Source organism: Drosophila elegans, unplaced genomic scaffold (genome assembly GCF_018152505.1).
Source record: "Drosophila elegans isolate 14027-0461.03 unplaced genomic scaffold, ASM1815250v1 contig_149, whole genome shotgun sequence".
In the NCBI taxonomy this organism is placed as follows: domain Eukaryota; kingdom Metazoa; phylum Arthropoda; class Insecta; order Diptera; family Drosophilidae; genus Drosophila; species Drosophila elegans.
The window spans coordinates 24,187,493-24,210,377 of record NW_024545513.1 but is presented as its reverse complement, the minus strand read 5'-3'; the positions used below and the strand labels follow the sequence as shown (position 1 = coordinate 24,210,377).

Here is a 22,885-nt window from a genome sequence, read left to right as displayed (position 1 = left end):
TTTTCCCTGAAAATATGCTTCAATGTTTAAAAAAATATGGGGTATGGTCAAAATTAGTTACTTTTTGCAAAATGGCTGCAATATAAAATATAATAAATATAATATAATATAATATGAAATGGTCCAGCACTCTTTAAACTTATATCTACAAGTATGAAATCTACAAGTATGAAATCAGGCAGCAAATTTCTGTAAAAGTGCATTATATTGATACTATTTGTTTTTGTTTAAAATTATTTGAGAAAGCGTTTGAATTTTCAGTTACTACTGGCATCTCGCTCTAGCTGATGGCTGTCAAATAAAAACATCGATATGCGCTGACCAAGCATACGATACTAATCGATAATTTTCATAGTCCGACAACCCTGTCTTACGACCAAAAAACGGGCACACTAAATCTTGCGAGTTGTGTGCGTGTGTATTCATTTGGCATCGGAGCGAAGAAAATAAACAATTGCCAACGAACAACTGGGTATCCAAGTGATCTGATCCCGATTCCGAGACCAAGACTGCGACCATGTCCGCCTACTACAGCCTGTACACGGGCGACAACTACGACGACGAGTCGATTGGAGACGAGCGCAGCGAGGAAGGTGAGTACGCAGCACCCGGCTGTCCTGCCCCTGGCTTCATTTACGGCCACGGCCCGCATCCTGCGCGCTCCCAATCCCTTGCAGACACGGACGACGCCAGCGAGACCGAGTTCCGCAGTCCCAGCCGCTATGGCGGCACCAACGGCACCTCCAACAGCAACAGCAATAGCCTGGGCACCAACAGCGAACTGAAGGAGCAGTGAGTAGTCCTTACTCCTTCACCATTTCATACCTCTAATACCATTCATCCGCAGGATGTACCAGCACAAGCTGCTCAACCTGCAGAAACAGATGGAGGAACTGGGCCAACTGGTGCACCCGGAGTACATAAAGCGCGTGAAGAAGCTGGAGAACCAGCTGAAGGAGCGACGCCGCCTGAACGAGATCTACAAGGAGTACATGCGCGAGTGCGTCGAGCGGGATTATGTGCTGGAGAAGAAGGCCGCCCAGAAGGAGTACGACGAGAAGATGATGGACCTCAAGGACAACCTGATCTCGGACTTCGAGGACCGCAAGCGTCAGATCGAGAACGAGCGCTTCAGCCTGGAGCTGACCAACGATTCCATGGAGATCAAGACGACGGTCACGCGTAAGCTGCGCCGCCGTCCCAACGAACCGCTGCCGGTGATCGAGAAGCGACGCAAGCCGGCCACCGGCCAGCTTCTCGTCTACCAGTTGGACGACAAGGAGATCGAGTCGGACCTCAAGGTCATCCAGCGCGGCAAGCCGCTGGGGCCCAATGTGCTGCAGCAGAACGGCATTGGCTCCTACGGTGGCGCCCAACAGCAGCAGCCGTCTATGCACGGCCTGCTGGCCGAGCCGCCCGTCAATAGCGGCTACGTGGAGACCCGCATCGAGGACAACAAGCTGCTGTACGAGCGACGTTGGTTCTGCCGCGGCCAGCAGGTCTATGTGGAGGGCAAGGAGATGAGCAAGTTTGCGGCCACCATCACCGCCATTGGCAACGAAGTGGTGCGTACTCCCCTTCCCCCTTTTCTTTGATTGTCCTTGATTCTAATCCAGATTGGCTCTTTCAGGTCTGGGTGAAGCGCACGAACGAGACCAAGGTCAAGATCAACATGTCGCATTTGGCCAAGGGGAAGATCTCGATAAAGCGGCGATAGCTTCGCCGTCGGGCCGGGCGCTTCCGCATCACGTCTGTCCCGCTACCTCCTCGGTCGAGAGACCTATTTTCATAAACTTATTGGTACCGACGAAACCCTAGACTAGGTGTACATTTTACTTAACGAATACTACAAACTGTAAATAATGAAACTACACTTATTTTGTAAAAAAAAAGTAATTTTTATTGAATCCCTCGAATAAGTTTGGGATATTGCGGCAGTAGCTCCATCGGCAAAAGCATGCTTCATTTCCAATGACTTCATTTGCTCTGAAAAGAAATAATGAGAGGTAAAAAAACCCAGATTTAATCTGGTTATTTAGTTAATTAACGAAGAACAGTTGTCTCATGCAAACTTAAACACTAAAACAGAATAGTAAAGTCGCTTATCGATTTAAATTTTGTCATCAACCAGCAAATGGATTATTGTTTCTTGTAAAAACAATATGTTGTAACATTTTTATTTGACGCGCTGCAAGAGGAAATTCTTACCTGTATTGGTACGAGGTAAACAAATTCAAAAATGTTTTTACTCGACTGAAGCATGCCATATTTCTGAAAATGTTACCTTCTTTTCTTCATGTCCCAAATACAAATAAGTTAATTTGCTGCTCCTAATATATCGTAAATACATTAAACCGCTAGTTTATCGAAAAAACAGCCAGAAAAGGTAGACTTATGAGTCCAGCTTTTATATTAAAAGGTATTCTTAAATCGTCGTTTAAAAAGTAAAGCAAGAAATGCTTTAGTTACACGAAAAATGTAGCAATTAATAGTTCGTTAATACCCGTATGCCCTCAAGTTAATTTGTAAAATCATAACAAAAAGGCCCAAAAGATTTTGTTGGGAGCAATTACGGTTTTGCGATGACTTTGCGTGCACTAATTCTAATTATTAGAAATGTAACTCTTTGGATTTAACTAATATATTTAATTAAACGAAGAATTCTTTTAAAATAAAATAAAATATGTTTTTACTTTAATACTTCGTTTATTTTTTCCAAGCTTGAAAACCCAATAACTTAACTACTTCTTGTTAAACATGCATTCCACCCAATATATCTGGTATATTTATAAAAAAAAAACATGTGTACATTAAGGATAAAACATTTTCTAAAAGAAAAGAAAAGATAAAAGTAAGTAATTTTAAACTATTTAGTCTCACAAATTCAGTCATTTTATAACTTAGCTTGTTAATATTGTACCTTTAACATTGTCAATGTGTTAAGTACGAAACTAGTTCAAGTCTGCAAACTATAAAAATGTAAGCTTTTTACTATTCATTTAGTGGAAATAAAATCGTGTCTAATCAAAAACAAGTCCGAATATTGGAACCGATTTGTTGATGTTTGCAAAATCATTATGAACGCAGCCAGTATATATGTTTTAGTTAGTTATTATTTTCCCCATATTGTGGTAAATTAAAATAATCTTTCTTAGCATTCCTTGTAAACTACATTGTAATTTTTAAGATATTAAAAGTGAATAGACATGTACACTGTCATTTTCTTCTACAAATCATGTGCATGCTTAGCTGTCTCCCTACTACAATCTTCTTCGACTATTTCCTTAAACGAAAAAATAAAAGAAATTTAATTTCCTTCGTTGTAACTACATAAGCTAATAAAATTTATTGACAAAACATTCGAGCAACAGCTTATTGCTTTGCCATTTTGTCTGTTTTTTGTACGGAATACTATTTAAAACCAACCAAGTTTTGGAAGGTTAAATCCATCGTCAACCGATTTGAATCAAATTAAAAGCTACTGGAATGTGCGAGCAATCGCACGAAGTAAATTGCACATGTTTATATAGATTTGCAATGTGCTTATTGCTTTTCAAGTCTATGTACTATTTGTGGGGCATTAAAAACGCTGGCTTTAATGCATTAGAAACGTCCTGACCAAAATGAGGAATTCTCTCTCAATTGCAATAGGAAAAACAAGAGGAATCGCAGCTTGAGCAATTAAAATCTATAAATCGCTGCCTGTCATTAGTTTCCGCTTAGCTTCCCTAACATTTGCGGTTTTCCAATACCATTTTCTTAGATCGCTTGACGGATCAACACACAGACGGCATCGGAGGAATCCTGCTCCGAGTTTCATGCCACAATCACTGGACCAAAAACATAAAAAAAAGCACGATTTTTCACTTGCGTTTGCTTTATAATTGCTCGTCATATAAAACACACACACATTTTTTTCTGTTTGATGTTGAGGGGGGATCTTCAGTTCAACATTTTACTGAGTTTAGTTTGATTTATACATTAAAAAAAAAACTGAAGCGCATGGGGGGTGTTTAGTTGCGCGATCCGCGTCCGAATCCGCCGCGGAACTCGACCTCGCCGGCACCGGGTCCGACATCGCCCTTCTTGTCGACTCCACTGCCACCGGGAGCACGTCGGTAGGCGGAGCGGTCCTCGCCGGTCTTGGAGGCGTCTCCGGGTCCGCGTGGACCGCCGGCGGCTGGGCGCGGACGCACGGTCTCCGAGCGGGCGGGACGCTTCAGGGTCGAGGGCACGATCTCGGGCGGGAGGTGCAGGTAGCTGCGCAGCTCCTCGATGCCCTCGTTGGTGAGGTACCAGTAGTAGTGGCGCCAGGCGAACTGCTCCTTGACCAATCCGCGCGAGTGCAGCGACTGCAGGGCCTTGATCACATGCAGATTGGGGATCGACTCCAGCTCTGGGTGCTTCTGGGCATGGAAATCCTTCTTGGCCACGATCACGCCCTCCTTGAAGAGGTACTCGTAGATCGCGACACGATGGGCCTTTGGCATAAACATTCTGCACAGACAAAAAAAAAATAATAGGGAAAATTAGCATGGCATTTTCGAGGTGCTGTTCTTCTTATCCAAATACAGTTAGTTTCCATTTCACATATTGTTTATCGAGTGTGCTGACAAATTGGCAACTTGAGCTCGGCACAGCAAAAAAAAAATAAATGTATATGTATATTTGGGAACAACATTGGGCACATATTTTTCCCGGTGCGTCCATTTGGGTATCAGTTTTATTCAGCGGCCATTACCTGGATTGATTGGCAAACACAAAGTTACACGAACGCGAACGTATCGTAATACTCCCGCTGCAAATGGAAGAGAATTAAGAGGTTTTAAAATGTGAATTTCGGTTAAACAAATCGCGGAGCACACGCACTCACCGGAAACGTGAAGACGAAAAGAAAGGGAAACGGAAGGGATGAAAAGAAGAAGACGGAGGCAGGTGTGACCGTTCAAGGCGAGAATATGCCAGCAATCGATTGCGTCATCGATGCATCGATACATTTCTGGACGCAATCCATGGTTGAAGAGCACGGTAAAAACGAAACGTAGAGTTTTCAAACTGATTTCTGAGAATTATTTGAGCCCATAATTTCTGAAAATACTGTTATGCTAATTCTGAAGTACGTTAAAAGCACTACTGGAGCCAAATAGCGATTTTGAGAGCGTCAGTGCTGCAAGACAGCCGAGTATCGATAGACATTTATTTATACACCCACCCCATTTTTGCAAATAAACATTTATCGATAGGTTAATCTTATCCACATTTCGCAGATATTTACCTTTTTAGCAATCAATAGGGCAGGCACACTAAGCCGATTTTGCTTTCGGTATCGAAATAATCCCAATAACGCAATACAATTGTTCACATTAGCAGAAATATGTAATTTGGCTTAAATTATTTTTGATTTATATATATAAAATATTTTAATATTCTAAAAAAAAATTATAAATACCGTTGCGTTGAGATAAGTCCAACTTTTTGAACCCCAACTTCTTATGTAAAAACCGCGATTTAAAATAATAATTTAAATTTTCTTAAGTTTGCTTTTTTTATATTTTTCTTTTTATTTTACTTACATACTTGATTTTTTAACTATTTTTGATGTTTGATCATTATTTTTAATTCAAAACGAATTTTATAAATTGTAGCGTTTGAATATTGATGTAACGATTGTTCGTTATGGACGAGAAACTAAGGAATTGAGTTTTTTTTTAGGTGAAACGCTTTTGGTTAACATGTTTGAATAATTAACATTTTGGATGACTGCAAGTCAAACCAATAATGCGAATCTAAAAACACTTATCTTTTTTTCACACCTATGAAAAGAACTTAAAGTAAAGAAAACTAATTTACGTCAGGAGAGAAATCCATTTTGCAGCTAGAGTCGAGATCAAGATCTTCATCTTCTGTCGCTTTACGCATTTTTTTGGATAATGTTGCGGCTTTGTATACCCTATTTTTTAATTTCGCGAATGCCGTTCGAACATCCTTCCCATAGTCTCCGAATGTGTATCCTTCCTTTTTTTGTGACTCTGTGGGATAAAATGTTCACAATAGTCATAAGTACTAAGAAGATTGCTGGTGGTTGTATTATAAACTTACCAAACAAAGCCATATTTAAGTTTACGTAGGAATTCAGGCCAGTTTTGGAACACGTTCCTGAATAGTTCATATTCATGAGAATTGATTGATCCAAAATTCTATTCAAGTGCTTTCTCACGCCCTCAGGGGAGAGGATGGTTCGGAACAGTTCAGCCTATAAAGTATAAATAGTTTAGGAACGACTTTTGCGTTTACAATCTGCTTGCTCACATATTTGTCCGGGTTTGCCGCTACTTTAGCTTCTATTTCATCAAGTTCTTCAATTGCTTTTATTGGAAACTCTGCTTTCGGCAGAGAGGTTTGAAATTTGTCCGCAATTTTTTTTAATGTTGCAAGAATTTTGATATTTTGGCCTGCCAGCATCGAAAGCTGGGACTCAATTTTATCAATTCTCCGCTCTAGTCGGGTAACATTTATATTTTCGGAGCTTAGAACTTGAACGAGTTGATCAAATTGGTTTTGAGTCAGACAATTATTTTGATTAGATCTTATCGATTTATTGGGCTCATTCTGCTTCGAGTCACCAGGTAATTCTGGAGCAGAAATATTTGATTTATTTGTGAAATCAGATTCATGTTCTATATCATCCAAAGCTAACGATCTATTCGCTTTATCTTCTTTAGCTAATCTCCAAAGGCTGGATCTCGACTTAACATTCATTATGATTTATAATTTGGTTCGCGAATATTGTTTGAAAACGAGCACCCCAAAAGACTGCGACTAAGGTCCACCCATATGTTTTGGTCGCTGTTCGCGCACAAGAAAAGGAATTACAGAATTACCAATTTTACTGTGTTTTTTTATTAGCGGGGGTGTGTTGTTCGTTATTAAGAAATAAATGCACATAAATGTAAATACAAAAGCTTTTATTTGAACTCGGATTCACTTCGTACTCGCACGACCGACGGATACTAGTTGCAAAACACAAATGAAATGCCCGAGAAAAAAATGTGTTTTTATCATGTGTTTCCTTTTGCTCTCTCTTTTCTCTCTCTTTCAGCATGCCGCGTTCCTTTTGCCTTCTGCCGGATGCAAAGTTTGCATGTGTGCTGACATTCTGCTTTCCGAAAAAACGAGAGAGCGTCATCAGCAGTGCTGCTAATTTGGCTTTTTTACAACCAGTTCTGGTTTTTCAAGTGAGATGCGCCCAATAAGTTAACACATAGCTGTTGGTCTGTCTCGCTAAGAATCTTTCATATGTGAACAATTTCAAAAAATAATAAAATGGGTGACAAATAAAAAGTTTAAATTTATCAATTTTTGGCTGGTAAATAAATGAAATAAAAATACAATAAACTTGACTTATTAAAATTTATTTGAAAAAAAAAGAATCTTATCCTATTATAAATATCTTAGACTATTCTCTCAGTGTACATAAGTACTTATTTAAAGGAGCTTCGAGATTCGTCTTCCGGAAGGGGCAGTTTATTTTTCAGCGGTGGTACAGGCGGTGTACGTTCCACTGATTTTGATTTTAACTGCTCGGCAGCTGGGAGATGGGGCTTTTTGGTGGGCAGCCAGAGGCTCTCCAAATTTCCGAGAGGCGCCTCAACCAGGATGTACACGACGAAGGCAAGGAGCAGGGTAAATCCAAAGTCGCCCCAGAATCGAAGCATCTGTAATGGTTCCCAAGTTAGTCCCTGTTGTACATTATCATTAATTTCTCATCTTACCACTTGGTAGTCACTGAACCAGGTGTTCGTACGCGTCAAGCCACCGGTGAGGCTCTCGATGAACATGTGGAATATGTAGGCGGAGTAGGAGAGCTTGGACAAAGGCTGCCACAACGGCGAGGAAAGGAAGCTGTTGGCCAGCCCGCCGTATCCTTGCATGCAGGCAAACACCACCCAGCAGAGAGCCAGGGGCCAAGCAATCCGCGTGAATGTCAGGTAGAATGCCTCCTCCAAAATTGGTGGTGTGTCCGAAGTCTTCGCATACCCGAACACCGAAAACAAGCAGGTGAAGAGCAGGGCCAGGCTAATCAGCCAGCCCAACAGGACTGCGAGGGGGTTCAGCTTGAAGGACTTGCCCCGGTTGACGTGCAGGAAGTATCCAAACAGGATGCCAATTAGATACGGAGAAGCCCGTGTGTGTGCGGAGAAATATATCTTCTTCATTGCATCGTGGGTCTGCGCAATACTACAGAAATATGTAGTTAAAGTAATTAGCTCATATTTCGGGTTCGAATTTGAATCGAGCAAAAGTTTATACAATTGTGCTTCATAGATAGAATAGAAAGCAAATGTAGGCTGCTGGTTTAACAATTAATGACTTTTTTCACTTATAAATGGATTACGAATTTAAGCAATAAAAGTAAGTGTAAGATGTGTCACACACGAGTTATTTAAGTTATAATTATTCAATAACAGCTATTAAGTTCATAGTAAATAGTTGCTCAGTAATTATGTGGCGAAAAGACTTTTCACCTTTGAATGATTTACTCAAACTTACTATTTTTTATAAATTGCTTAATAAACTGATCCAAACTTAAATCGAATTCGTGTGAAACGTTTGGAAGTGAAAACCGGAGCAACTTTTCTAGCAAATACATTTTATTTTCCTATATATTGCATTAACCTGAAGTTAAAAGCCCGATGAACGTTTCTTAAATTAAACAGTAAAGGCTATATTACTCACGAGGAAATGTTCTTGATGACCATCATGCTGAAGAGACAGGCGGCCAGGATCAGCATGATGACAAAGATCGCCGCGGCGGCCTTCCTTTTCCATTTGAAGAGGGCGATGAGGAGCAAGGGCGCAATGATATACAGCTGCATGTCGACGGCCAGATACCAGGAATGACCTATGCACTGTACAAAATTAGGATTGCCATGAAGTTAGATCGATTTTTCCAAGAATAGAGCCAGGGAACCTACAATTTCATGGGTGGCATAGTTCTGGACATATAGGAGCGTCCAGTACCAGGTGCGCTCGCACTTTGAGTAATCGTCGAAGTTGACCTTTCCGAAGAGCGGGCCATCGCCCATCAGGGGCAGGATCTTCATGTACACAATGATGGCCAAGGCCAGGACGGGAGTAAGACGCAGATAGCGATGCAGATACATCAGGGGCACATTGAGCTTTCCCTTGGTCCTGCAAGTACAGTCATAAGTATCGGTAGCATCAGCATAATTAAAATAATACAAAAATAGATATCTATCTATCTATTCAAAATTGTATAAATATAAAATCAATATATAAGATACAATGCATATTATTTAATTGCATTAGTTAAATATGGTTGCAATTTAAGTTAAATATTTCAGATATTAAAATCTTTTTCGAAAATATTTCAGAACTTAAAAGAACTAAAATAAACATATTGGAATTGAGTGTAATATATTTGGATTTATTAGGTTTTTTTGTGAGTACACCACATAAGACCAAACATACCTCTCCATTGCACGCAGGGCAATCACTACCATCAAGAGGCCGCTCAGGAAAAAGAAGGTGTCCACCGAATAAGCAGCATGTTGCAATAGCATGCTGTACGCCGATTTGCGCCACTTTCCAAAGAAAACATATAATTTAAAATACATTTAACCGATTTCAGTTTTTGTGCTAGCTTACCTTGTCCAGGTCGACATAGTTCATATTGGGACCGAAGACATAAACGAGATACACATGCCCATATACCACCCAGATGAAGGACAGACACCGAATGCCATGGATGCAGTCTATGACATTGGGATTGCTCCTGGTGTCCACCAGTCGGAAGAGAACTCGGCAGTTGGCCCTTGCCGAGAACGCCTTGATCCACACATTTAGGCTTTCTGCCAAAAGAATTTTCACATTAGCCAATGGGTTTGAGTTGTAGGACTCACCTTTGCATTTACTTACTCTTGTCCTGGCACAATAGGTAGTCATATAGAGTGGCCAGGACCATAAGGGTAGCCAATATCGACAATACGACTCTGTAAGTATCACAGTTAAGACTTTTCTTTGAAACCTTCTGGGCTTACATACATGGTAAATATGGTCAGTCCATCGTAGGGCTCACGATCGGCAGTCTTGCATGTGTCATCCCTTACCAGAGGAACCTCCGGGTTGAGCTCTAAGTTGAGAAGATTCTGGAAGAGTTTCCGTAGCATCGTGTCCATGTGGGCGGCGGAACAGGAGGCGGGAAAACAGACCGCCGTCTTAAGTGACAAAAGGGGCGAAATGCTAGGGGCAAGGGCAATCCTCGCGAGGCAGTACTTGCCCTGGACACTGTGACTGGTGGTCACAGAGTGCTCTATGCCTAGGCACTCGTCAAAGTTCCCCAGATCGATCAGGTTGCCGTAGAGGATTCCCGAAGGCAGTGTGCCCCACGAGTCGATCACTGCAACGAATGAAAGATTTATGAAAACATTATGGGAGGTGTCTAAGTTAAGTTTTGATGATAAAATAATAAAAGACAAGAAACTGTGGGTATTTGTTAAATTCACTGGTCAATTCCATTGAATTCAATGGAGAAAGAAAAAGGCAAAATGTATAACACGATTTATACATTTTCTTAGTTAATGCATGAATTGCTATTTATACAAAACTTATTTTCAAACATTGGTTAAAAATTTGGAATAGTGAAAATAAATGTCTGGCTTTTAAATCCAAATCAAATATGAAATTTTCAGTTAAATATTAAGTTAAAAAAAAATATTAAAAACAATTTCCATATTAACTATTTCCATGGACCAAAGTCAAAGCGAATAATATTTAAATTAACTATAAAATACTTGGCTTCACTACGTATTTTTTAACCAATCTATATAATATACCTTTTAAATAAACGCAAATAGTTCCACACTTCTTAAAAAATATAAAATGTAATACACAAATTCAGTGTTTCTTTTTCTGAATGGAGAACTCTAGACTTCAGTTCCTGGGACGAGTGAAGACTTACTTTTCAGGGCCCAGACCTTTGCTGTCGACACATCTTTCGCCAGTGTTTGTAGATCTGCGAGGCATTGCAGATCATCCGTAGACGGTAGTCGCGTGTCCTGATCCCGATACAGGTCCTGTGCCAGATTTAAAATAGTTAGGTTCTGGTAGTGGTTGAAGAACTCCACCGGTAGGCGTCTTAGCCCCGAAATCGTGTGGAAGGTTTGAGGGCTAACGAGCTCCAGTAAAGAAGCTTTTGGGGGTTTCAGACCGAAACTAGCACTAGCTAGTGCCAAGGACATCAGTAGGAGCTGAGTGGTTAATCTAATGTTGACCATGTCGATTGGTCTATGGTAAAGAACAGATTGGTCGGGGTAGTCGTTCCGACTAGCTTATATATCGAAGGCTGTAACTGCGATAAGGAAAGGTTTGCTTTTACAAGTGTTATCACATCGCCGTATGTAGACCTAGCCAATTGAATACTGGGAATCTTAGTTATCGGTTGATAATCTTTTTACGTTCAGGCTTAAAGTGGTCTTTGAGCAATTGCTCCAATCAATGTCACGGTCAACTGTGCACTGGGATATTCTCTACTACGGTCAAAGTCTGCCCCCCGAAAATTATCTCCAAATAGTGATACCATAACAACATACCATAACACCATAAATTTAGTCTAGACGAAACGAGACCCTTTGTGGAAATGTTTTGTACAAAAATTGTACAAGACACCTATTCGTCTTTGTGGTACAGTGAAAATTTGGAAAAGGGTTAGTAGACTATTTGCCTAGATTACAAACGGATAAGATTAGTTTAACGGTATTTTTATAAAGAACATTAGATGCGATGATTAAAACTCTATAGACGCCGATAGAAAAGTAAGGGAAAAGTAGTTATGCTCTTGATTTATGTTTTGATGCCTGGGTATTTTATCTAAGTGATTTAATACAGGTTATCTTATATATTATATATATACCATCTAGTACTTATATATTTTTCCCATCAGCACCCACAATCATGACAAAGCTAGGCTTCTAGCTTGTGAGTTCCGAGTTTTGGACCGCTTTGAAATCGTTCTTATGTTCTGCGGTTCCGGTTTTTTTATTATTAATCTAATTTCATTCATTTTCTTAAACAGATTAAAACTAAAATATTATAATACATTTTATTCGTTTTTTATAAACCTATATTTGTAACTCAGAAAGGATTAAAGCGAAATGTGACAACTAACTAATTTATAAAACTTAAAACCGTTGGAGAGAATTTGCATATGTACTATAAAGTAGAAATATATTTTCTTGATCAAGATCACTGCCGAGTTAGTAAGTTATAATTTTTTCATTTTTTTCCGATTTTTCCTATAGGAGTCATATGCTATAGTCGTCCGATTCGGCTCATTCCGACTTATGTACTACCTGCAATTTTTAGGAAAGTTTCATGCTTGAAAACTTCATCTTGAAAACTAAGAGACTAGTTAGCGTAGAAGCGGACGGACAGACGGGCAGGGCTAGATCGACTCTCCTAGTGATGCTGATCAAGAATATAAATACTTTATAGGGTCGGAAATGTCTCCTTCACTACAAACTTCTGATTAAAATTATGATCATATGATCTTTACATTAAGAACAGGACACCATCTCTTCACTGGGTGTGATTTGGCAGGAAACCCAATGATCTGAGAATGGCACATATGGATCAATGGAACCTTAGACCACATTACTGTATTATTTATGAAGTCAAAGAATAAGACATAGATCTTAAAAAAAAACATTATCTTAAAATATCCCTTTCTAAGAAGTAAATATACACTAAATCGTAGCATATTTATTTGATAAACGGCAGTACAACACCAGGACGTGTTAAAATCGCATAAACTATATAACTTTTGATGTTATGTTAGATGGCTTTCAATATAATTCGCCATATTTTTTCTGGTTTTTCAAAGGCTTAATACTCTCGTCTAATCTTAACTTATTCCGTTTGTTTTTCTTAAGAACAAAAAGCATAGCAAAGTTAAGGTGCAATGTTGATTATCTGGATATTAAAATGCTATTGATACGTTTGCATTTTTATTCTACAAATCAAGGAAATCACTTTCCCGAATAACAAACCTGAATTGCTTAACCGGAATTGTTTTGTTGCTGATAAGAGTATTACAGACCAATTCGATTTATTATAGCGATGCCAAACAAGTCAAGCAGCCTGCCTCGAAATTAGTCATTGAATAGGAGTAGACAGTTACTTTAAGTAATCTTTTAGTATTGGTTTGAGTCACCTAATAGCGCTATAGTATAGAGATTCGTTGGGGTGACACCAATGTTACTCAGAATACAGCTGGAGCCTTCAAGTGCCCCGTTATCAAAAAGTGTGTCGATAGTGCTACCTAAAATCGTTCACCCCCGTTATTACGTTGATTACTGTCCATGCCATAAGTATCATCAGTTTTTTTCCTCTTCAAAGGATCTGCAGTATATACTGATAAGTTGTAAGAGCAAAACTCACGTTGAATTGTCTCTGGCTCCTTAAAAATATAACAACTTATTTATAATAAAAAGAACACTCTTTAAGCCTTAATGCCCTTCTTTATAAATTATTTATAGCCATTAAGATAAAGGTTGATATTAAAGTTCAGAGGTCAGTTGAGCGTCAAATTTTTTGGAATTCACATTTACGCATACATAAATATACAAAATATTAGGATTCCCGAGAGGCTTGACCAAATTCCACACCTAAAGCGAATAAAAGAGAAGATAAGTAAACTTAAATGACTATTCTTAGGAATATCCCCGTATCAATATTAAGAAAACTTGTCTAGTACCTGTCAAGTTAAAATTTTTCGACTTGGCTTTAGTGATTGCAGCAAATCGCCACAGATAAGCAGTAAAATGTGGCGATTTTGCGTTGTGACATGGCAGAATATTAGGTTTTGTAATGATAGCATCGACATTTTATTATCGCAATGGAAGCGGGATCCCTCCGAAATATTAACACCTATATAGTGGTCGCCAGCCAATCAATAACACTTGGTCAGTAGTCCGAGCAACATGGTCAGGCTGGCAATAGTTCTGTGGCTGAGTGTCCTGGCATTGGCGAGCGTTAAGGCCGAAATTACCAACATATTCGCCTTAACCAATAAGCAACTTCTCTCCCATGAGTTGGAAGTGAATGTGGATAGTTACCTGGCTGTCTCCAAGCTGAGACGCTTGGCAGTGGAGTTCTTCGACCACTATTCCAATGTAACGCTGGCGGATCTCTATGTCGGCGATCAGCGCTCGAGGCTGCCTTCAGTTCAGGACATGAAATGCCTAGCCGACATGGCGCTGCTAACCAATGACCTGTCGTCTCTCAAAGTCTGGACGTTGAAGAGTAAGTGTCGGACTGGGGGAGCCAAGAAATTCTTAAACCTATTCCATTGATCCCTTTGCAGTGATCGATTCGTGGGGCTTGCTGCCTGCGGGAGTGCTGGTGGGAAACTGGTGGGACCTGGGCAACTTCGACGAGTGCATCGGCATAGACCACGCTGTGACCACCAGTCACAGGGTCAAGGGCAAGTATTGCTTCGCCAAGTTTACGCCAACTCCGAGTGTATCGACCAGGGTGGCCATCAAGACGGCCGTCTGCTTTCCCGCCTCCTGTTCCGCCGCCAATATGGACACTTTGCTACGTAGACTCCTCCAGACGCTGCTCAACATCGAGATCGGCACAGAGGTGCAGATAGTGGACGAGGCTACGTGTCAGACCTCAGAGACGAAGCCCTACGATGGCCTCACCATTTTCACCATGTAAGTACAGCCAGCATTGAAGATTTCCCTGTTTGTTATCGATACCTACTTGTATATGTACTGGCAGAGTTGTCCTATCACTATTGGGTGCTCTGGTGGGCCTTTCCACGCTTTATGACTACTTCTTGAGCCAGGATGAGAGTAAGTGTTTGCCAGGTGTACCAAGTTACAACGACTTATTCAAGTTTCACTGGTAGAAACCATTCATCCAGTGGTCAAAGCTTTCTCGGCCCGTGCTAATTCGCGGGCTTTGTTCAAAATTGTGGACACCAGGTCGAACCCCCATGTCATCGACTGTCTTCACGGAATCCGCTGTCTTTCGTTCATCTGGGTGGTCTTCGCTCATGACTACCTCACATTTGCCAGGTCGCCCAGTATTAACATGGCCGATGTTTTGACGGTAAGCTGATCCAACTTGGGGTCGTGACCTCTTATAAGATACCAATGTCGTTTAGTGGATAGACTCCTTCTTCAGTATGTTTGTGGTGCATGGGATTTATGCCGTAGACACATTTTTCTTTTTGAGCGGTCTATTGCTCGTTATGATTGCCCTACGATTGATGGATAGGTAAGATATATGTTCTCTCTTAATCTTCTGAATATTTCCTTTGGACGTTTTTTGGACGTTTTTTTTTTTACAGAACCAAGGGGCGGCTAAACATTCCAATGATGTACCTGCATCGTTACCTGCGGCTCACCCCTCTTCTTGCTTTTGCCATTCTCATCTACATGAAGATTCTGCCACTCATGGGAAATGGTCCGCTGCGGGGATCAGTGAGCTTCGACGATTACGCATCGTGCGAGGAAACCTGGTACTGGACGCTACTCTATGTGCAGAACTATGCCACTGATAACCTGGTGGGCACTTGAGGCCTTTAATCTCTTTGACTGATAACACTAATGAATTCGTTCTTGCAGTGTATCAGTCATTCATGGTACTTAGCCGTCGACATGCAATTCTTCATCTTCGCACCTTTCCTCCTAATCTGCCTGTACAAGTGGGGCAAGAAAGCGGCCGCCGGAATCTTTATCCTTATGCTGCTCCTGGCCAGCTGCCTCTTTAGCATAATGGTCATTAACAATCTTTCCCTGTAAGTGATTGGGCGTAATGTCGATCTATCGTGGCTAAAATCGGTTCTTTATCAGTGGTGCTGGCGGCAATGGATCGATGAGAAGACTCTACTATGCAACAAACACTCGGGCCTCGCCATACCTCATTGGCATCCTGTTTGGATACTTCCTGCACGTCAACCGGGGCAAGGACTTCAAGCTGAACCGTCTGACAGTCCTCGTGGGCTGGCTGGTTGGCCTGGCCCTGCTCTTCACCTGCTTGTTTGCGGTCTACGGCCAGAGTTCGCTGCCCATTGTGGAGGAGGCCTCCTATGTGACCTTTTCCCGGATTGCCTGGCCCCTGGGTCTCTGCTGGGTGGTGTTTGCCTGCATGCACGGGTATGGTGGTCTGGCCAACGGCTTCCTTTCCTCGCCGTTGTGGCAGCCCCTGTCCAAGCTCTCCTACTCCGCCTACATATTCCACATGTTCATCGAGAGCCTCAACGGCGGGATGACACGCACCAGCACCTACTTCAGTGACTATCAAATGGTAAGTTGGGACGATATTACCAGGTTGACGGTTCTGCTAACCTCTGTATCCTCAGATGCTTCGATTCTGGTCGGATTTTGGCTTTACGCTGCTCTTTTCCTACCTCATGCACATTCTGATCGAAGCACCTTTTGCCAGTCTGGAGGGTCTTCTGTTGCCAACAAACAAACCTAATCCTCCGCCAGCAATGGAGTCCAAGATTGAGCCCAAGGTTGCAGAAATTGAAACATCACCTGACGAATCTCCAGTGGAGAAGTCTGTGGAAACGGAACCAGCCACAACTGAGGAAGTGACTAAGACTCTCCCCGAAAATAATTCAGTTTAAACATTAGTCTTAAGTTCTTTTGAAAACCAAAAATGTTTTTGTAGCTATAAAAACAAGTAAATACAAAAATCAGAAGCTTTTTATTGTTATTTGCAAATAGGTACAATACCAAAACCAAACCAAGCCTCCTTCTCTCGTTCTTTAACGAAATATATTATATTATATACGGTGCGAAAAAGTAATACTAAACGTGGTACTTAAAATAATATTCTACAAAAACATTGGTTAGCATGACCTTATTGATACAGTAAGGAAGTCATCCCTATTACTCATAATAAATCACCGAAGCATGCACTTTGTGGCGATTAGCGTAATGAGTCGTTGAACGATTATAATCGTATTGATTGGATGACTTTTAGACTCAAGAACTTACTCATGGAAACACATCGTAATCTCACTATGTCTAGATAACTGTAGACTTTTATTTATTAAAGACTAAATAGGTACTGTTAAGATGCGTATTCTCCAACCAAGTCTAAAGTTAGGACTTCGGAATCCACATTCCGGATTAGACTGATTGGACTCGAACTGAGGTTCATCCTCGATCTCAGGTTGGAATCTCTGTTTTGCCTGATCCTTAACAGCCGTTGGTGCTGGCGAGCTTCTTCGATTGGGTAACATTATTCTAGGACATGAGGAGGGTGAAGTCAAAGCAGGTCCAAAGTTGAGCATCTTGGGAAATGGGTAATGTGTAGGTCAAGTCTGAGAAGTACTTGTTCGATCGAACGCGTCTGTAGCTCACCTCCATGATGAAGATGTGCCAGATGTACGCGGAGTAGGACAGCTTCGAGAGGGGCTGCCACAAAGGTGAGGACAGGAAGCTGTTGGCCAAACCTCCGTAGTTCTGAATGCAGGCAAGACCACCCATCAGAGGGCTAATGGCCAACCAGTACGGGTCAGTGTGTAAAAGAGGGCTCGGTTACAAGGCTAATATCGGTGTGAACTTTGGTGACAATATTAAGTTGAGGAAATACAAGACGAGATAAGCTCTTTGGTTAGAAGGTTTCTAATCCATTGGTATAAATAAATTTTGAATTAACTTTGAATTGTTTAAATCAGTGCAATTATCTTTAAGGATATTTGAAAGCAGGTTTAATTACTTTTGATTTCATGGAATTATGAATAGTGATAGTGATAGTGATAGTGTTATCTGATTTGCACTCCGGCATTCTTTCACAAACACTCATTAATCACTTGAGTGCAACTTAATGTTATTTATTGATTGTGCATTTTTGTGGGATTTTTTGTTGATAGATTTTACCCTAAAAACTGTGTCAACTGTTTATTTGTAAGAAATTTAGCCTGGTAGTGTTGTGATATATATATATATATATATAGTATATGTAGTTTTGGTGGAAACCCGTTTAATTTTCATTTACTGGCTACTTCCAATTATTGTTTCATTTATTTTCCCTATAATTTGAACTAGGCCGAACCCCTCCAGCAACTGCAGCTGCTTTTCTTGTTTTTTTATAATCGATATAGTTTTCCATACAACTTTTGTGGTGTACAACAAAAAGTTTTTAGCAAATTGTTTGTCAGTTGTCTGTCGGTTTCTTTGTGCGTTTCCGACAAACGAAGACCGAAAGTCTTTTGGAGAAAAGTTTTCCCAGTGTCTGGGGCATCGGATTGGTTTTGTTGGACATCCTGGTTTTTTTTCAGACTTGGTTACGTTTTGTGGGAAATGGAAATTTAAACGAGTTTTCTCTTTCGTCTAGGTTCCCAGCCAATGTTCGATGGGAGTGGTACAGACCATGGACAGGTTTTTAAGACGCATTATTCACTTTTCTGGGTTATGCAACTATTTCGAATGCTCCGGTACGTCAAGGTTAAAACAAGAAGTAATACTACAGTCAAGTGCACCTACTATGCGGCCTACCTAAACCAACCAAATAAGGTAACATTCCCTACAATTATCAATACTTACTTGCGTTTATTCAGTCGAAGCAAATTTAATATTGGCACTAATTTATACACAAAAATCTCTTTTATCCAGTTCGATGCCAACCGACTGCATGTATGTATATACATCCTAGGTACATTGTAACAAAAAATAGGTTTAAGTGGTTTCGGTGTCACCATCCCATAACTTAGTTCCAAGTTTCCAGCGCAGATATCTTTCCAAACCGAAATTCGGTTGCATTTAGCATGTTCATTAGGGTAATCCATAAAAAACAAGAAAGGAAGCAAACTTCGGCAAGCCGAAGTTCATATACCCTTACAGCTATTTCAACAACTAAATACTCTTGAAAACGTTAAACTTATGATTTACTTGCGTGTATGCTTAAAAACATTGAAGCTATGATGATTTGCAGCTTAAATATTCGATAGTTCCTATGGCAGCTATACGATTGTTCCCATGGGAGCTTTATGTTATAGTCGTCCGATTTTCATGAAATTTTGAAATAATTAACCATTACTATAAGTCGAAGAACTAAAATGAAAATTAAAGAACACCAAAGTTATAATTTTTGTTATTTATTTTTCCGATTGTTCCTATGGGAGCTATATGCAATAGTCGTTCCATCCGGCTCGATCCGACTTATATACTACCTGCAATAGAAAGACAACTTTTGGGAAGGTTTCATGCAGATAGCTTTAAAACTGAGAGACTAGTTTGCGTAGAAACGGACGGACAGACGGGCAGACAGACGGACGGACAGACGGACTTTGCCAGATCGACTCTTCTAGTGATGCTGATCAAGAATATATATACTTTATAGGGTCGGAGATGTCTCCTTCACTGCGTTGCAAACTTCTGACTGAAATTATAATACCCTCTGCAAGGGTATAAAAATGTAGTCGAAAACCAAAGTTTTAGGCCTTACGCAATGGCCTTAATATCGCGGATCCTAAAACGCTTTTTTTCCAACTAATTTGTTCTGGTATGCCTTAAACGCATCAAAGCGCACGCTGGTAAGAGGAATGCCTTAACATTTCCATTTAATTTGGACCACCCTAATGTACATCTTAGGTGTATTTCAACCCTTTTTGTTTGAATAAGAGTTCTATGTCACCCTCGATAATACCTTATGCAAGTATATGAGAAAGCCGGCACTCTCTTGTCGATGTTTTAGAACCTTATAGACCTATCAATTAAACATAATATTTAAGGACTATTTTGTGCATTCAGACTGCCTGACTAAAAGATGCTGTCCTCTGCAAAAATCTACCATTAGATTAGATTTACCCGCAAAAAAAAATTATGTTAGTTTTTACTTTCAATTGGAAATCAGAACATAACAGAACGCATATTTTAGACGCGGGTTCGGAGCAATCTTGGGCCAAAGCAAAACATGTTGACCAACCAGTAAAGCCAATGTCTTATCTGCATACAGAACTGCCACTATACAATCCAAAGCCTTCAAAATTTTCGTCAAATCTTTTTGAAACTCATGCCCCAAAACTGGTTTCCGCGAGTCAATGCGAATGCGAATTGAAAGCGAGAGGTTTCAATTGTCCAGGCCCCCAAGCCCAGTCAGATTTAACAGAGAAAATTCAGTTGCGCCAATAATTATAAAAAAGCCAACGCTGTTAATTACTGTGGAAATGATTAAACATACTACTATATATCTTGAAAATCAAATTCAACAGCCGCAGCCAGACTGAAATGGAAAATTCATATTATTATGAGAGCAAATCGTGACAGCCCCTTGTTGGCATAGTGGTATTAGTTCATTTAAAAAGCAATGTCCTTAAAAATTTGCGAATTGACTGGAAAATCTTAAAATTGAGTACAAAGAAAAACATAATTAATTAATTTGGTCGTCAAATTGTTCTTGTTATAATTGTTGTGTACCCTTGTAGGGATTATATCGTTTTGGCAATCATACATCGTTTTTTACCTACCAACAGTCGATTCAATAAAACTAAAAATTAAAATCTCTGCTTTTATCAAGCTTATTCACGCTGTTCTTTCTAAAATTTGTTTTTCAATCAGTATTTGAAAACTTAAAAACAAACTTTTCCATAATTGAATGCCCTCTAAGTACCCCCAAAACCAAAATGACCTTAAGAGTGCCAAAATGGCCCACAATTTTGAAATAATGACCTAAAAATAAAAACGTTAATACTTCTAAAGTATTAATTATTATGAAGTATCTTCTTAAAACTATATGATTCCACATCTCATATTGTTTCAATTTTTAAATGTGTTGTTTTGTGGTTTAAGGGGCATATTTCATTTCATTTTATTGAAATACAATTTTGAGCAGGCTACAGACGTACATACTTAAAATTGTTAAATGATTTTTGGATAATACATTTTTTTGGGAGAACCAGAACTGCTCAAATTTTCGAAAATGTATTGTATCTAAAGTGCTGGGTGTATTTTGTTGAAAGTTATAACAACAACAATATTTAACAGGCAACATACTTATAATCTGAATTCTGAAATTCTTTCAATGATTTTGATTTTTTGTGTTGATATAAACTGGAGGGGGATCCTGATTTAGGTACATTTTCGAAAATTAAATGTATCTTGGTTATACCACGGTGCGTCTGTGAGCTCAGCTCTTAAAATGCACTGGCCGCTAAGCATTATGCATAGTTTGTGTTGCACTTACGATCTATAAACTGCCGCAAAAGTAGTGCAAAAGTAATTGTTGCCACGCACCGAGCTCGTTGATAACCAACCGTCGGCAGTCGGGGTCTGCGATTACGAGATCCAGACTGCCAGACTGCCATACTGCCAGCTAACCCGTCTAACTAGTTGATTTTGGGGCACTTAATCCACGACGCCCAGGCTCGGACACTCCGGTCGGGTAAAGTCATGCGGCTCGCCCGCTGGCCAGTGCCAGTTCTGATTGGAACGGCCTTACGAGCGGTACGGCCCGCTCACCAATAGCAATAGCAATAGCAATAGCCAACACTCCGGACTGGGATCTGCGCCAGGATGTCAAGCCATTCCCGCCTTTTGTTGTTAATGGCCTTGCTGTTGGCCGTGTTCCTGGGCTCCCTGTCGGCAGATCCTGTTCCGCAGGACACGGCCGGTGGCCAGGACTCGGCGCTGCGGGAGAAACGTGGCACTGTCACCCTGGACTTTGGGCTGCTCCTGCGAAATGTGCTGCTGAAAAGCGCCCAGTTATCCTCGGCCAAGGCGAATTTTGTGAAGACCACTCGACGTCCCGCGACGACGACCACAACCACGGCAGCCCCGCCCCCTCCACCGCCACCGCCGCCGCCACCACGCATCCGGAAACCCCTTTGGCATTCCTTCTTCAGTTCCGGCTTTTTGCCTTTTGATTACGACTACGCCGATCCTCCGGCTCCTCGACCTTCGGCGCCTCCCCCTCCGCCGCCTCCGCCCGCGCCACCCGCGCCACCCGCTCCACAGGCGCCCAAACGCGTCCGACCGCCGTTACGCCCCCTGAGCGCCTTCTACGCCCAGCGGCCAGTGGCACGTCCGCCGCCCCCACCTCCGCCTAACTATGACTACGACTACGACTATGATGCCCCTGCTCCGCCTCCAGCCCCCACTGAAGCACCACCGCCTCCCACAGCTCCGCCACGCCCAAGGCCACGGCCACGCCCTCGTCCGCAGCAGCAACCAGAGCAGCAGCAACCCAATCCTCAACAGCGGCGTCCTGCGCAACTGGGGGATCGCCTTATCTATCAGTACGCACAACCTACTGGTAAAATACGAAACCTTTTAACTAACTGCCGTACAATTGGGTTCTCTCCGACACTTTGCAGATACCTTCTCTAGGTCGCAGGCTGAGGCGGAGGTGGCGGGAGACCCAAATGGTTCCCAAGGAGATTCAGATACGGATACGGATACGAATGCGGATGCTTTTGGTGCTGATGAAGCCGCATCCGATCCCCCTGCACCAGCACCACCTCCCCGATTTTTGGTCAACTACGAGAGCGATGGCGATTTGGATCAACAGGATCAACAGGATCAACCACCTTCGGCTCCTGCTCCACCTGGGAATCCTGCATATCCGGGCGACTACTTCTCATCCTTTGACCTTGGCAGCCTGAATCGCTTCCCGAATCACCAGAATCAGCAGCAGTACTACTTTAAGTAAGCGGTATAGTTTCTTATTACACCTTTTACTTTTATCTTTGTGGCAATCGGTTGAAATGTCAAAGTTCCCAAATATTTTAGCAATTGCATTGCAGCGTGTGCTTAACATTGGCCGTTAACTTTAAATAAATATAAGTAAACATACTTTTACAATTTTTTTATACCCAGTTTGCATTGTCGACGTAACATAGACG

General features: G+C 41.1%; 6 protein-coding genes across 6 annotated transcripts; 3 read left to right on the top strand and 3 right to left on the bottom strand.

The window, feature by feature from the left end:
* The first annotated feature begins 385 nt into the window (after positions 1 to 385).
* On the top strand, positions 386 to 2,692 carry LOC108134892 (sin3 histone deacetylase corepressor complex component SDS3). The gene is made up of 4 exons (XM_017255395.2): positions 386 to 593; positions 678 to 792; positions 848 to 1,565; positions 1,631 to 2,692. The coding sequence occupies exons 1-4, from the start codon at positions 518 to 520 to the stop codon at positions 1,715 to 1,717; spliced, it is 996 nt and encodes a 331-aa protein (XP_017110884.1). The 5' UTR covers positions 386 to 517; the 3' UTR covers positions 1,718 to 2,692.
* Positions 2,693 to 3,859: 1,167 nt separating this feature from the next.
* LOC108134895 (40S ribosomal protein S10b) lies at positions 3,860 to 4,893 on the bottom strand. Its single transcript, XM_017255397.2, has 3 exons — positions 4,874 to 4,893; positions 4,742 to 4,798; positions 3,860 to 4,497 (listed from the first exon to the last, which is right to left on the bottom strand). The coding sequence occupies exon 3, from the start codon at positions 4,494 to 4,496 to the stop codon at positions 4,014 to 4,016; it is 483 nt and encodes a 160-aa protein (XP_017110886.1). The 5' UTR covers position 4,497; positions 4,742 to 4,798; positions 4,874 to 4,893; the 3' UTR covers positions 3,860 to 4,013.
* A 697-nt stretch (positions 4,894 to 5,590) lies between these two features.
* LOC108134893 lies at positions 5,591 to 7,035 on the bottom strand. The gene is made up of 3 exons (XM_017255396.2): positions 6,310 to 7,035; positions 6,100 to 6,253; positions 5,591 to 6,029 (listed from the first exon to the last, which is right to left on the bottom strand). The coding sequence occupies exons 1-3, from the start codon at positions 6,757 to 6,759 to the stop codon at positions 5,842 to 5,844; spliced, it is 792 nt and encodes a 263-aa protein (XP_017110885.1). The 5' UTR covers positions 6,760 to 7,035; the 3' UTR covers positions 5,591 to 5,841.
* Positions 7,036 to 7,396: 361 nt separating this feature from the next.
* On the bottom strand, positions 7,397 to 11,324 carry LOC108134933 (nose resistant to fluoxetine protein 6). The gene is made up of 9 exons (XM_017255453.1): positions 10,982 to 11,324; positions 10,066 to 10,420; positions 9,940 to 10,013; positions 9,670 to 9,872; positions 9,493 to 9,605; positions 8,976 to 9,192; positions 8,737 to 8,909; positions 7,773 to 8,238; positions 7,397 to 7,715 (listed from the first exon to the last, which is right to left on the bottom strand). The coding sequence occupies exons 1-9, from the start codon at positions 11,295 to 11,297 to the stop codon at positions 7,482 to 7,484; spliced, it is 2,151 nt and encodes a 716-aa protein (XP_017110942.1). The 5' UTR covers positions 11,298 to 11,324; the 3' UTR covers positions 7,397 to 7,481.
* A 2,670-nt stretch (positions 11,325 to 13,994) lies between these two features.
* Positions 13,995 to 16,712, top strand: LOC108134821 (nose resistant to fluoxetine protein 6). Its single transcript, XM_017255275.2, has 9 exons — positions 13,995 to 14,322; positions 14,384 to 14,738; positions 14,806 to 14,879; positions 14,936 to 15,138; positions 15,194 to 15,306; positions 15,380 to 15,596; positions 15,657 to 15,829; positions 15,885 to 16,338; positions 16,394 to 16,712. Exons 1-9 carry the CDS (start codon positions 14,001 to 14,003, stop codon positions 16,661 to 16,663), a joined length of 2,181 nt encoding a protein of 726 aa, XP_017110764.1. The 5' UTR covers positions 13,995 to 14,000; the 3' UTR covers positions 16,664 to 16,712.
* Positions 16,713 to 21,477: 4,765 nt separating this feature from the next.
* LOC108134840 (leucine-rich repeat extensin-like protein 3) lies at positions 21,478 to 22,861 on the top strand. Its single transcript, XM_017255302.2, has 2 exons — positions 21,478 to 22,296; positions 22,358 to 22,861. The coding sequence occupies exons 1-2, from the start codon at positions 21,558 to 21,560 to the stop codon at positions 22,690 to 22,692; spliced, it is 1,074 nt and encodes a 357-aa protein (XP_017110791.1). The 5' UTR covers positions 21,478 to 21,557; the 3' UTR covers positions 22,693 to 22,861.
* The last annotated feature ends 24 nt before the right edge of the window (positions 22,862 to 22,885 follow it).